Source organism: Amblyomma americanum, chromosome 1, assembly GCF_052857255.1.
Source record: "Amblyomma americanum isolate KBUSLIRL-KWMA chromosome 1, ASM5285725v1, whole genome shotgun sequence".
NCBI classification, from domain to species: Eukaryota; Metazoa; Arthropoda; class Arachnida; order Ixodida; family Ixodidae; genus Amblyomma; species Amblyomma americanum.
In genome coordinates this window covers 211,656,280-211,671,885 of record NC_135497.1, presented here as the reverse complement: position 1 = coordinate 211,671,885, position 15,606 = coordinate 211,656,280, and the positions used below count along the sequence as shown (strand labels likewise).

General features: G+C 48.6%; 1 protein-coding gene across 2 annotated transcripts in view; it reads right to left on the bottom strand.

The window, feature by feature from the left end:
• The window catches only part of mdy (diacylglycerol O-acyltransferase), a 206,274-nt gene that overhangs the window by 113,232 nt on the left and 77,436 nt on the right, over positions 1–15,606 (bottom strand). The window contains exon 2 of one of the 2 annotated variants that reach the window (XM_077648416.1): positions 7,939–8,026. In XM_077648416.1, the coding sequence (XP_077504542.1) occupies positions 7,939–8,026 (88 nt within the window). Of the gene's footprint in view, positions 1–7,938; positions 8,328–15,606 lie in introns of those variants that run through there. The other variant, XM_077648417.1, reaches the window with a different exon arrangement.

Below are 15,606 nucleotides of genomic sequence, written 5' to 3'. Positions count from 1 at the left end.
CGAACGCTTTGGCACACTTCGTAAACCCTAATCACACAACGACCACTGTCTGCGCTAGGGAAAGGTTGCGCACGCAGGGCTTCTGTGGGAAGACCGAAACCGGCCCCGTCACGTTCGCGTGACAGAAACGACCTTTAAACGCGCACACGCTATTTCAGTCTCTGACAGACTTCCGCCGGAGCTCTGGGAAACTTTCGCATTCACGCTTATTATTCGTCGTGAGAATAAGCTTTTTCCAGCGAGGTTTTTCTGGTTTGTTTGCCCGCGTCGCACGGTACGCGGAAAGGACACTTCGAGAAGAAAAAAATGTCTCCATACAGTCAGCGTGGAGTAATAAACACAGAGACCAAAAATAGGTCGCTCCATTCTATGCTGACGTGTACGCGGACCTATTTGGTTTGGTCGAACGGCTAGTACGGAACTGGTCACTTCTGCCACCCTTTGCACATCGCTATACGGGTAATATATGCGTGCATCGAAGGCGCCTTACGTAACTGTTACGTCGGCACGTACGCGTCAATTAGGCGCAGCTGATAGTAACAACATGCGAATTCATTTCCCCCAGAATACAGCATTTTTTAAAGTATACCGAAACCAAAACTGTAGTTACTTCAGAATGTGGTTTGACATGATTTATGGGTGTTTAACGTCCCAAAGCAACTCAGGCTATGAGGGACGCCGTAGTGAAGGGCTCCAGAAATTTCGACCACCCGGGGTTCTTTAACGTGCACTGACATCGCACAGTACACGGGCCTCTAGAATGTCGCCTCCATCGAAATGCGACCGCCGCGGCCGGGATCGAACCCGCGTCTTCCGGGCCAGCAGCCGAGCGCCATAACCACTCAGCCACCGCGGCGGCAGAATATGGTTTGACAATGGCCTTGAAAGATCGAGAAGGTAAGTTGGGACACCAGTTAAGCGAACTTAATAGAACACCAGAACTGGCATGGCCGCGAAAACATCCATGAGCAGCGTTTCAGAGAACGGATGAACTTTTAAAACTGGCGTAATGGGCCACAAACGAAGAATCTATTCTCATAGCCCATTTCTTTTCACTTGAACGCAAGCAATGTTGAAACACGCACAGAACCACGTTAGCATTTTTGGCCCGCAGGCAAGCGTACTGATACAGACGTGTTCAGAAAAGCTTACGACATTAGGGATACGAAACCTTGTGAATAACAAAAGCGCCAATACAGTCACCTTCATTTATGCTAAAGTCAAAAATAACCCCCGTCAGCCAGCAGTGCTTGCTACAGCGCGAGCTCCGCTGATCGGTGCCCTCTTATGCACCCTGCTCTGAATCGAAAGGACAGAGCTTACTGCAGTGGGTATACCGCCGAGTTCAGTTACTATTAAGCGCAGTCGCACTACGGTCGTCACCGCCATGGGCTTCAGGTCATTATGGGCGCAAGTGTATGCTATACTGACGAAGTCAACACAGAGCCCATCGAAGAGTGGGTGATACAAGAGCCAGTTCAACAGACCACCTCGAAAGAAAGAAGAATGATCGTAAGCAAGGACGCCGTTCAAGGAACGTGAGCACGAAAACAACTTTTTGACAAGCGTCACTAATTTAATTTCACGATACTGTTTCTTTCGACCACATTAGCAGAGTCTTTTGGACGCACCACGCAGTTTCGTGTGCCTGCGTACACAGTCTCAAGAGAAGCAACAAGGAAACGCCAGAACCTTGTTATTTTTACTGCCAGAACGAAACCGTTCCCAAAGCAAAAGGAGAGAATTTTCGTTCCTATCCGTTGACCTCGAAGCTTGCACGCTTCGCACAGCCTGTCCGCGCATGGCCTAAACTTTACTGATCGCCAAACCACCAAACCGCAGATGCTCGCAAGCAAGCAAGCAAAGCGGACACAAATAGTCGTGCAATCGCGCGGCATGCGAGGGAGGCGATTTGCGGCACGCGTCGAAGGCATCGCGGCGGGCATCGAACATTGGGCGGAAGCCCGCGCAAGGCCTCTCGATGCGACGGCCAATGTGCGCGCAACCTTGAGACTCCGAAAGCGGCCACGATCGCGCTGGGGCGCAATTACGATGACGCCGCGGGCAGCTGGCGGTTGGTGCGCTGTTGACAAGCCGTGCGAACATGGCTTTCCTTCTGAACTCCGCATGCAGTCCAAGCGAACAGATGGCGAAAGACGGAGTGCCGGCTGGCGCAACAAGCAGCACAGCAGTGCCATCATGGCATGGAGAGTGGGCATGGAGAGTGTACATGGAGAAAGAAATGTCGTCTAGACGAGCATTTGCACCCAATTCTACCGCACACATTGCACATGGCCTCTCGGACAAAGAATGTAACGAGTCATTGACTGCTTGACACTCGCGGCACAATTATGTGAAGTCGGCTGCGCACTCGTGCGCAGTGATCTGCTATTTCGTCTTTTTTTTTTTAGAAATGTAGCGGACACGCAGATGGACGTGTACCGATTGCACCAAGAGTATAAAGTGAACGTGGTCCTGCCATCCCACTGGCGTCCAGGACATTTCAAATTCGTTGCACTAGCACCCTATACAACACAGATGTCACCAAGGTAATGCTCCAAGGTACCCCTGAAAATTTCCTCTAGGTTGCGCTTTGGTGTCAGCCATTTCCAGCGTGCCTGTGATGCAGCTCGTATACCACAATCGTGAGACGAAAAGCCAGGGGTTCGAAATATGAAAAAAAAAAAACTGCCACTTCAGAAGCGATAGTTAACGCCAATATTTGTTCGTCCTCAACTGAAAAACCTAATTTGGCTGTTCGCGTTAATTTCTAAAAACTGAAATCCTTCCCCTTTATTGCCCGCTTTCCCTCGGTGCATGGCAGCAAACTGGTTCCTAGTCTTCAACAACTTCTCCGCCTTTCATTCTACTCCCCCTCCTCCCTCTCTTTCCAGCTTGAATCGTACAACACATCGTGGGCAGCGGCGGTGGTAACTTGTTGCAACGTTTAAAAGAATTGCTGCAATCGAGCAACGCAGATACGTGGCGTCGCGTGATTGCCTGTGTCACATATTCTGTACAGTGAGGTCAGACGGTGACACTAGCACAGCACGACTGGGTTTTTTCTTTACCACGGAACGTAATGCGAGTGAACCGAAAAATCGTCGAAAGGCATGTGGCCCGTTGCTAGCCACAGACTGTAGTAACTGCAAAAGCAGCGTTTCGCGCGCAATAAAATATGTAGCAAAAGAAATGGCTTGAAGGACAGTGAACGTTTTAAAGGCACCCACAGGTGGCTTCAAGCAACAATGACTGTGCTGATTTCGATCCGGGTGCTTTACGATCCAGCGGAAGCATAGCTCAAGAGAAAAATGAGAAGTGCAAATTGAAGCAACAGGTGCCGCTAGAAACGAGCGTCTCTGAGCTCCCATTACGGTGAAACCATTACGGTTTCAGTGGATAGCTTCGGCACAAGTCGCCAGATAGCCACTGCGCCTTTCGGTAATACGTTGCTTCACACACTGCCTCGAAAATCGGGCGCCTCTCTAATCAGGAGAGGCGCCCAATCCAAACTGAATGCTGAAAATTATGCAGCGCAGTACGTGGAAGCGAAAATAAGGACTTGGCAGATGAAGCGGATATGTCGTCTACAGAACTTGATGCACTCGCCAAGGGTATATAAGGCATTTTTGCCATCATTATACTTGCTAACACTCCTTCAAATATGTATCTCCTTTGAAAAAAATGCAAGGAGCAAGAAAAGAAGCTAGCAGTCGTACTGCTAACCACAGCATGCCCATGGCCATATCAAATGCTTACAAGGACGCTAGGGAAATTTTATGCGTCCCCCATTCATCTGCTCCAAAAAAAAACGGTATTCAGGAACTTTACCCCACTTGCATTGCGATTCCTGCGCGTTTAGATATTCCATTTCTACGAAAAAAACGCCGTCAATGAGCTCTGCTTGCATTTCCCGCGCTCTCAACCCGACTATATGTGGAGCTTTTTTTTTTTTTAATCCGAACAAATTATGACCGAGAACATTATTAACGAGAACTTAGTACTCGGTTATGTAAGGAAAAATTACAAGAATTATTGATGACGCCACTTAATTGGGAAAGCGAAATTAAATGGCTCGTCCAGGCGAAGTCAGTCACTCGTGTAACGACACGTGGGTACGGGCAGTCAAAAAGAGTTCGCAGTGGCGACACGCTAACCGGCTGAGCGCTAAAATTTTAAACAAACGGTAAATTACAGGATTCACGCACAGCCCTTAAACATAGCTCGAATGCGTACAAACAGCTCCTCTATAGGTATTTAGTCCATTAGAACGCGACCGTCAAAATCACTTCTGGGTCCCTTTAAGCACGCTAGGTTTCGAGGTCTTTTTCGAGAGCCGCTCGCCAACTGAAATCAACCGGTTTTCGCTAAATCGCTGCTTGTCCACCGTGACAGTTAAAGGCGGTTCAATGTAGTCCGCTTAACTAAGCAGCCTACAATGAACATTACTAACACTCAGCAGTGCCGCACGAGAAGAATCTACGGCGTGCTTAAGAATGCACAAAATAAGTGGCGTTCTATAAAAAATGTCATGTTGGTTAAAATTCCTTTCGTTTTGCGTGCTGCCCGCTTGTTCTTTGTCCAATCTTACGCACAATTAAGGTGACCTCGCTTGCTTAAACGCCAATAACCTTTTTTTTTTTCCTTCCAAGCCACGCGTACAGACAGTCGGCACACAAGCGAGAATTCTCGGCACGAATAAGTTGGCTGTGCAGCGGCCGCCGGTAGCTCATTGCTCGCCTCGACTGACAATGCACCTCGAAGGACAAGAAGGGGGTGAAGCAGGCATCGACGAAACAGTGTCAAAGCCATCGAAAGCGACGGCGAAAGCGGAAAACCGGAGGCAACCAGTGAAAACGAGAGTGTAGCCGCCGCCAGCCAGATAGGCGCGTCCGGCCAAGGCCGACGAAAGAAACGTAGCGTGTCCGGGCTCACTATACTCACGCAATCCGCCCGGCCGCTTATCGCCACTGCCACCCGAGTCGGCGCGAGGTCGCGCCAAATAACGACGACGCGTGTAGGCGAAGAAACCCGTGCCAGACGCCGTGCGCGACAGTCGACCCCTGTAAATGTCCTCGCCCCTGTTGCGCGCAGACAGATACTGCGATCGCGCCAACTGGGCCTCGGCAGATAGCATCTCTACGTAAACAAACGTGTGGCATCGCGGGTGCACGAGTAACGTACGCTGTAGCCGCCTCGGGCGTCTCTTTCTGGAGAATCGTGTGCTTCGGCAGGAAACTGAATCGGTCAGCTCGTGATCAACAGATAGACCCCGCGCTAACGAAAGCGATTAATAAAGGAAGCCGCGCCGCGGAGCCACCTCCGGAGAAGGCAGACATGTCGGAGGCCTGTCCTTGAGCGGCCGCAGCCTCACAGTGCGATGTACTCCGATATCGGCACTTGCGACGCGAAGACTGCTTGGCGACATGCCGGACAAGTGCTTCTTGCATTCATTTCTCTTCGTGCACTGCAGGAAGCGAAGTGTAAGCCTGATTGTGGCAATACCGTCACATGTCCCTGTAAACCATATGGCTCTCTACATTATGGTTTCATTATGGGTACATCGCGTTACATTGCGAATATCTATGAAGCTTCAGCAGTGACTAGCGGAAGAGATTTCTCATTCACTTATGTTTCGTGTCGCTCCTGGAATTTCATCGGCGAGTATTTAAAAAAGCAGGTGCTTACTTTGGTATACCTCCCAAGGATGCTCGAATGGCTCGCGTTAATGGGACATGCGGAAGGTGCACGTGCCCTTAAAGCAGACTGTAGAATGGGCTCAAAGCACACATGAGAAGCCAAATTACCTTTTTTTTTAATTCAACCAGGCACCGCCGTCTATTCATAAGCTCAGAAATGGCCGACCTCGCTCAGCAGACGCATAAGTATGCATGCCATCGCGTTTCTGTAAGATAAGGCGAACACTACAACTCGATGCTCCGATGGCGCTAGAGCCGATCTTGCAGGAAGACCTTGCTGCAGACAGGGCATCAGCAGTTGCCAATTTATGTGCACACAAGACATCGCATACAGCATGCTTGCGCTGAAAAAATCAAACTGAAAATAAAGGAAGGGGCGCATAAAGCAGAAGTGTATGCTCGATACATGGACATCTTAATTTACACATTACCGCGCACGTACACAAGTACATACACGGTAGCCCTGTAAATGCTATGCAATTACAATAACTTCTGCATGAAACCAATGCCTGAATGTAGTTTTCCCAGCCAAAACTATACCAAGTGCCACATACTTAAAAATGTTGTATTAATAACTCGAAGCCCTCGTTAGGAATGTAACGTCCTGTCTCGTTCTTTCTTTGTCCTGATCTATAGCGCCATTATTTTTAGAATGAAATATGTAACAGTTGTGAATTGAAATTGTGATCTTTATGGGGGTTTAACGTCCCAAAGCGACTAAGACTATGAGGGACGCCATAGTGTATGAGGGACGCCATAGTGAAGAGCTCCGGGAATTTCGACCACCTAGGCTTCTTTAACATGCACTGACATCACACAGTACACGGGCCTCTGGAATTTCGCCTGCATCGAAATTCGACCGCCGCGGCAGGGATCGAACCCGAAACTTGCAGGTCAGCAGCCGAGCGCCATATATCCACTGAGCCACCGCGGCGGCTAAATTGTGGGGTTTAACGTCCAGAAGCAACACATGAGCTATGAAGGAAGCCGTCGTGAAGGGCTCCGGAATATTATAGGCCACCTGGGGCTCTTTAACGTGGGCTGACATCGGACAGCACAAGGGCCTTCAGTGTATTCCGCCTCCATCAAAATATGGCAGCAGCGGCCAGGATCGACCCTGCGACCTTGGGATCAGCAGCCGGACGCCGAAGCCACTGGGTCAACGCAGTACGTGAGTCGCATGGAAATGACATTGACATCCTTACTATAACGTGCAGTATTAATATGTGCCAGACATATACTCAGTGCAAGTGCTGTAATATGTTAGTCACAGTAATGAAATTACCACATAATCGCCACAGACTGTCACGCTATCGAATATTCATTATTCTCCTGTGATCATTATCTTTCCGCTTTCGCGAGAATGGAGGAAAAATGTGTCTTGCGACGGCAGCTCACCGTGCATATGTTCAAAGAATCGTAAAACAAAGCAGGAACAGCTGATCTAGTAGACGTAGCTCTGCGGAGACTTTACTACAATACTACGACGCTGATGGGATACTGTAAGTGCTGCAACGTCACTGCAGCGCAAACTTTTCCACGATATGCCGATTAGCCTTGAGCACAACCGTGCAGACACAACACAGGAATTCAGTACGCTGCTTCAGCTGCTACCGAATGTAGTGAGCGCTATTAAAGGCAATTTCGGAGTGGCCGCGGCAATGACAATTAGCACTTCCCTGTCATATGAAAAAACACCGCTAACAAGGTTAAAAAGGGATGTTATGCTAGGCGGGAATAAACATACAGCAAGAGTGAAACCGTCCAGCACAGTGGGCATATAAAAGCGAGAAAATGCCTTCATTGGTGAAAGGTATAACGCTTGTAACCGTCTGCGCGTAACCGCTCAAATTCGATAAACGCACATCTATTAACCAGCAAGACGTAATGGGCACATTTGGCGCAAGCGCCCAACTTGAGTCCAGATGACAATCGGCAACAGCTGTTTACCAGAACAGCTACAGAGGCATATCGTCGCGGCATGCGGAGGGAGAACGCGCTGGCCGATATCTCTGCGCGCTTTCATCACGCGGAGATAGGCGCGCGCCTTCTCCAGGCCAAAATGCGCATCAGGCTTCCCCGCGCGTCTTGCGGCGTGTGTCATCAGTGCCTCGCCCAGCCGGGCCAACCGTCGCGCACGCGCCAGAGTGCCGGTAGTTTTTTTTTTTTGTTTGTTTACTACACGTGCTGTACGCGAGTCTCAAAACAAAGTATAAAAAGAAGGGAAAGGGGCGCTTACCAACAGTATGATGCAAAAGTTGAAAAGGCCACGATAGTTGGTCCATCCGCGCGAACTGCTGAATAAAGAGTCGCACGGCTTGTGAATCCTGCGCAAGAGAGCGAATGGAACGTCCTTCGTCACTTGTTCGGAACCGTCGGCCATCCGCGGGCTCGCAGCCGCCCCCGCGACGGAAGCGGCGCGGGCCGACTTGGCGACAGGCGAAAGCTTGTCATCGCTCTCCATCCACCGCTTCGGCGCGCACCCAACTTTTACGAGGAAAACGCTACGCACAGCAGCCACAAAGCCGGTCAGCAAACAAGCACCTCCAAAGACCGCAACGTGCCCTCTCGCCCGCGTAGCTGCGCGCTTACTCGACTCGGCCGACTCAGCCGGCTGGTTTCGGTATCGGCCCGCCTTCCGAAGGCCAGACCGGCAGCGTGCCGCTAATAACTTGCCAGCGGCCGCTAGGGGCACAGGCAGCGCTGCATGTCGTTCGCGCTTCTGAGACCGGATTGCAATGGTTCCGCACGCTTGACGGTTTTGCTTGTCTATCGGAAATCATGAGCGAAGGCAGGGGGTGCATGTTTTTTTTTGGGTAGTTTAACACCAGCAGCGGTTTGTAGCAACACCTTTGGAGCAGATTTTGTGGTCAACTTATAGGTCATTCTTCGCTTTTAGCAAATGCGCACACGAAAGTTTTTTTTTTTTGCGCTTTTTAATTTACTGTGCATGGAAGCCTGGAACTTTCTAGGATTTAGTGACACTTTCCGAGGATTTCGAAACAAACTTCATTCGCGCACAGAAGTAAAGAGACAATACAGTTACGAGCACGAATTATGCGGCCTGTATTTACAGTGACAACTGGACTTTCGGCTGTTTAAAGTCTATTTAATTCCATGCATATTTACCAAAGCTGCGACCAATTATTACAACACGCTCCTTTCGAGCGACACGTAGTCTAATGGGTGTTAAAATGTTCATGAACTCCGCCCTGCTATGGACAATGCAAATCATCTAGATCAATTGTTTAAACGTTCGTACAGAAAAGGCAAAACACTGTGTCAACCAAGCAATGTGAAGACACGTGCAAGTTTAGAACAGCCAGTCTTCATAACTATCCCGAAAATTTATGGCCCGATAAATATTCAATTGTTGACTGGCTAAAGTCAGGCTTACTCGCACATGGAGCTGTAGAAAACGCTCGGAATATTTTAGGAGGCTTTCCTCATGTTCAAGTTGGCGATTAGCAACACAGGAGCAAGGCTACTCGCTTGCTGATTTTACGTAGTCTGTGAATAGCGCACGTCTAGCCAATTTCAACATTTTATGGCAGGCTAATTACTGCCCGAAGCGATTGCTATAAACGGTTCCGCAGACTCTCGGGCAACGGAGATCAGAAGCTGCGATAACAGAGACAGAAGTCCGTACCGGTACTAATTCAGCGACGAGGTGTGAAAGCTAGAACGTACGGAACATTTCATTGATGGTTACAGGCCTTTATTTATACCAGAACGAAACGAACCCTGGCACTGCGCACGATTAGAAAAATGTACAGTGAGCGTTGTCAACCCATACGCGAGAAAACGCGCCCCAACATGCACCATTATATGGCCGTTGAAGATCTCAGCGGTAGCTACAAACCGTCAATAATAGAGCCGGCCTACTCATACAGGAAACGCTGATTGAAACACCCAAGCAGAGCAATTAAGACACCAAGATATCTCAGATATCGTGCAACTCTGTACTGCTACGACTCATCTCACAGCAACGCATACAGCGTCACATTCAGCCTGGTGAAGAAAGAAAAAGCAAGAAGTAACTTCAGGGCAGATATCTGAAAAGGGTGTTGGCACATAAGGATGCAAGGATAAAAAAGAACCCGCCGGTTTATCTCGTAACCGAGAGCAGATAAAACGTATGAAACGCTCTCCGAGAAATTCCAGCCACTGACACACACTGACGGGTACATCGGTGAAACCACTGCATTTCAGCAAATCGTGAACACTAATCGATGATGTCATGCCAGCTTCAAGGGTTAGGCCATCTTTGTCGGTGTTCGCGCAGCCCATAATTTAGTATTGCAGAAACTCCGAGAAACAAAGAGACGCGAGATTAAGACAACCGCGTCGTGCGTGCGTAGGTTCACGTGCGTACAGTGTACACACGCCCACCTAATCACTCATACACGTACGTATGTACACACCAGCGCGCAAACACGTACACAGAGGGCATCCCAAGTGGCGTCAGCAAGGAGTTGAGGGGGAAAAAAAAAAGTCTGAACGCGGCGCAAATCGAAGCTCAAACAGCGAATGTATCTATTTGAGCAAGTGGGAGGATACCAATCAATCTACGACGGACTCGTTCAGCGAACAGTTCGCTACATCTGTGAAAGAATTAAAAGCGCAACCGCGGGTTCCTTCGGCTCTGTACAATGGTCCAAACGTACCAAACTCTGCCTGCTCACCGACGGTTGATGACACTGAGTTATGGAATACTATTCAGGTCCTCCCACTGAGCAAACCTCCCGGAGACGATAACATCAGACTACAATATCTGAGAAATAATTACAGCAAACTAAAAATTGTGCTCACGCATATTCTTAACGGTTGCTTCTGAACAGGCTAAATAAAACAACGTATGAAAATATCTGTTATACGGCCCATCTATAAGTCGAGCAAAAAACCTGATAAGAGAAACTATACCGACCAATTGCTATATTGCCTACCATTACTATTTTAATTGAGAAAATCGTATATCAGAGCATTTTGTCGTTCTGTGACCGATTTGATATCCTAAATGGCACACAGTATGGTTTCCGGCGTGAGACTAGCACTGTAGTTCTAGAAGATTGTTGTGACAAAATTAATATGTATATAGATTGTCCCTGGATTATTTTTAGACTTAAAGAAGGCCTTAGACACGGTTGACCACGGCATTTTGTTGCAGAAATTAGAGAAAATTGGAATTTGCGGACCTTACCTAATGTTTTTCTCAAACTACCACTCAAATCGTGTTCAGGTTGTGAGAGTCAGACAACTTCAGCGACTTGAAATCTCTTCTATATGGCTTGCCACAAGGCTTTGTTTTAGGACCTTTTCTTTTCAACATTTATGTGAATGATTTAGCGGATCTTAGACTGAATTCGGTACTTTACCAATACGCTGATGACACAGAGCTCCTTGTTCCGAATGAGTCGTACAATAGGGCTGCAGAGCTGTTACAAATGGATGTTAGAAAAGTGTGTGATTGGTTTTCAGGTAACCAGATTTACATTAATAAGCAGAAAACGGCTCTGGTTTGTTTCAGAAATCCTCACAAAAAGGTCATTGTGGAGTTTGCTGACCTTTCCGCGAACTCGTTTGTCTTGTGTTCGCAAGGAAGGCCGCTCCAGTGGGGTCGGAAGTCGCCAACAAAGGGACCAGTCTCCGTCTCGGCCTCCCCTACTTGCGGCGGACGTCCTTGTTTACTCCGCGCCGTCACGGGCATAGCCTAACCATGTACAGCTGTCGACATGTGTGCGATGTCAAGGGGTTGACGAGGTTTCGGGAACGCACGAGATACGGCTGAGTATTAGCCGGGTGACCGGAAACTCACTATTCCACTAACGACTGTATTCTCTTTCGGTGTGTTCTGTAAACAACTTTAGGGATCGTTTCGTCGACATATGTTTGTCGCGTGTGCGAAAGAGAAAACATATGTTAGGGAAGTGGTAACCGCTGTGCCGTGGGTGCCGTGGGAGAGTGTGGTCGCGTTTGTGCTGTTTGTGTATTTGATTGCAACCTCTCCTTTCCCAAATGTTTAATCAGCTTTCCCCAATCTGTGATTAGTTGGCGGAAACCTTATTTTCCTTTCCCTGACCACTGATTGGTGAGGTGTGTCGCTTGTAATCTTACTGGTGGCTGTCCCCGCTAAGGGCGGAGACAGAGGGTTTAAAAACAAGCGCTCTGGGTTGAACGGGGGCTGAATTTGTCTGGTCAACGGTTTAGTCATGTAAATAGTTTTCTCCTTGCTTTGTTTATTCTTGATTTATTTGTTGTAAAAAATAGTTAACCTTCTCCTTTCTTCGAGTAACGTGAATGTTTGGGAGTTAGAAACGCCGGGTCATCAAGAAACCCTGATATCATCATCAACAAGGTGTTTCCTCTCATCACCACCTGAAGGGGGAAACTCAACTGTCATATTAAATTAATGTTATTGTGCACGGTACTTTTTGCCTTAGATGTCAATGTGTTCCTCTACCCCTGTCTGAAAGTGTCAAATATCTAGGCATTCATCTCGACGCCAACATGTCCTGGTCTGCTCAAGTTGAGCATCTCATCAAACGACTCCGTGTAACTTCTATGTATCTGTACAGCATGAAATTCAATACTTCTGTTAGGTTGCGTCAGCTTGTGTTTAAGGCTATAGGAGAGTGTTTTAAGGTATGGTGTCATTGTTTATGGCTCATGTGCATTTTCTAGATGGAGCCAAATCACAGAATTATTACACAGAACTGCCGCAAATGTTTTGTATGGCACATCTAAGGAAGCCTTAGATAGTGCTGAAAGAATGCTCGCAGCTGATGTGTACTCCATTCAAGATCTATTTACACATGTAGTAATTAGTAGAAACTACTTTCCAAATAACTTTAAGCTTCCTGTAAAGAAACATAAGATACTAAGAAAAGTAGAGCCGTTTAAACGCCCCAAGATATATACACACTACGGAAAAAGATGCCGAATGTTCTACATCCCCTTCCTTTTTAACCAGCTTTCAACTAAAATACTATCATTACAGACTCTCAAAGAGATCAACTCACAAGTAAAATCCGGACTAATTATGTCTAGAACTTTGCAAATGGTACGCTGACATAATCGCTCGAAACACCCGGAAAGTCTTGTGACGTGTGTTATGAAGCACGGTTGTTTTTAGTTGTGTCCTTTGAATCTGTGTAACTGACTTACTTTTGCAGTGGGTGCAAGTGTGTCTGCTGTTCCTACCAAAATACGTTTTTTTTTTCTTTTGTGTCTGTATATTTCAAGCCATGTTATTTTTTCAGTACTAAGCCTGCACTTTGTATGATTGTTGTGGCCCGCCCACACGCGCCCTGTCTTGAGCTTCCGCGGGCACACAAATTTCCACGTTTAAATATGACAAAATAAAGTGTGCGTGTGCGTGCGCGTGTGTGTGCGCTCGCGCGTGCGTGCGTGAGTGTCATACCAAGAGAACATTAGGCGCCAGCCGAGAGTCACATCGGGTGAAGAGATTACGAAATCTTCAGGAATGACGTGGCAACGCGGTTGGCGCAAAAAACACAAGTAACTATTAACGCACGAGTAACCACTGTCGCCGATTCCAGTCATTATCAACATCACGTGTTAAGTTAGAAGCCCACGGCGCCGATGGGTCGTCAAATTGGGTCGGCACGCGGATGATCTAAGGGCGGTCCTCGCGCCGATTCCACAGTCGGAAGACCTCATTCCTGCATGGCTCAAAAGAGCCGAAAATATGATAAGGGCCTGCGAGATCCCGAATGACATCGCGGGGACAATTATAATGCCCTTCCTGAATGAAAAAACTCGGGCACTCGTGGCTAATCAGTCGGTCGACACGGTAATGAGTTTCGAGGAAATTCGGGAACTAGTACTCGCGGAGCTCAGATTAACTGCTGAAGTATACAAGCGGAGGTTCTGCACTTGTAGAAAGGATGCCGAAAGCTGGGGTCAGTTTGTCACCAAATTGCACGTAACGCTGGGTTACTAAGTGCAAAGTAGGAAAGTGGAAACATTAGAGGACGTTCGGGCCTTGACGGTGGCAGACCGCGCTAAGCAGACTATGCCGGACGAAATGCGCGAGTACATTCTCCAACAGGAGACAGATAAGTGGTTGAAACCCAAGGAGCTGGCGCAATTTGCCGAACAATATGAAGACAGTAGGCGTGGACGCCGTCAAAGGGCAGCAGAGGGGCAGAAAAAGTATGAGGCAAAGTCGCGCGAGCCACGGAACCAAAGAAATCGATCCAAGGACAAGCACAGGGAACCGCCAAAATGCTATGGCTGTGGTAAATTCGGTCACGTGCAGTGGAACTGCCCACAGAAGAGGCCCAATGTAATGTCTGGTAATGAGCTATGTCGTCATCAGCAGGACGCAAAGATGACAGCGAGAGCCGCGGTCGAATCCGTAACGCGAGCTGAGGTGGCAACATGATGTTTGGTGCCGGTATCACGGCTGACATGGGTAGATCTCGTATGTGGGGGACAACCGCTCAAAGCGTGCCTTGATTCAGGCGCAGACATCACCGTGTTGAGACGAAAAGTGGTGGTGCCTGAGGAAGTCCGGAAGCAGGGAAGTGGGACGGTACGCTTACGAGGTGCGTTTGGGCACACCGTAACAGCCGAGCTCTTTTATGTTCCACTGGGCTTACCCCCGGAAGATAGCGGCGCAGGCCCGCAACTATAGTTACTTAATGCGCGGTTACGAATGAGCTAACTGAAGAGGTCGATGCCCTACTGACCCCGGACATTTTCGAGGCACTCAAAAGAGAGCAAAGAGAAGCCGCTGATCTCGCGGTGAGGATAATACAAGCAGAAACCGAGATCACACAACATGATCAGAACAGATCACGGAAGTTGGAATTTGAACCAAGCGAGAGCGCAGAGGAGAACCGGGCATTAGAAGGCACACAGCTCGCACCATGCACCTCAGACAGACGAGAGCATGGCGGACCCTACGTTCGCCAGTGAGCAAAGAGGAGATGCCTCCCTGGCAGAATCTTGGTCACAGGCGCAGGCCGGAAATCATAAAATGGTAATAGAAGGAGGACTACTCTTTCACCAGGAAGTGTTGGATGGCAGACAGTGTCGACAGTTCGTACTCCCGCAGAGTCGTCAGAAAGAAGTGCTAACTCTAGCGCATGATATGCCCTGCGGAGGACGCTTTTCTGAAAAGAAAACTAAACAGCGTATCCGCAGTGCGTTTTTCTGGCCTAGCCTAGCTGCTGACGTCAGACGGCATTGTCAAACCTGCCATACTTGTCAAACATTTTTGAGGAGAAAGACGACAGATAGGGTACCGATCACACCGCTTGCTCGGCCAAGGGAACCTTTCGAAGTGATTTATTTGGGCTGCATTGGACCTATCGAGCCCGTATCAGCGCGGGGACATCGATACGCTTTATGTGTTATCGATCTATGTTCCAGGTGGCCAGATGTGATACCGCTGCGCTCATTAACAGCTAAGGCCACGTGTCAAGCGCTTCTAGACATTTTCGCGTGGTTCGGAGTCCCTCAGCTGATTTGCTGCCACCAGGGAACAAACTTCACCTTAGCACTAACTCGGGAGGTTGAGGTTGAGGTGTTGAATGCTACAGGTGGGGTTAGCCTTGCTTTATCTGCCGGCAATTGCTCCACCGCAGCGTCCCTGTAGCGCTTGGGGATAAACATGAGGTTTTCAACGCCAGAGCATCCGCAAAGCAATGGCATCATTGAGCGCTGGAACGGCACGTTCAAGGCGATGCTCAGACACACAATAGGTAACCACGTGCGCGGGTGGGACCGGTTTATTCCATGCATGCTGTGGGCATACCGAGAAATTCCACACGAGATCATGGGAGCGTCCCCGTTTGCGGTCATGTATGGGCGCGTCCCTCAAGGCCCATTAAGCATCCTTTAAAAGACATGGACAGGAAACTGGACACCACCTACGGGC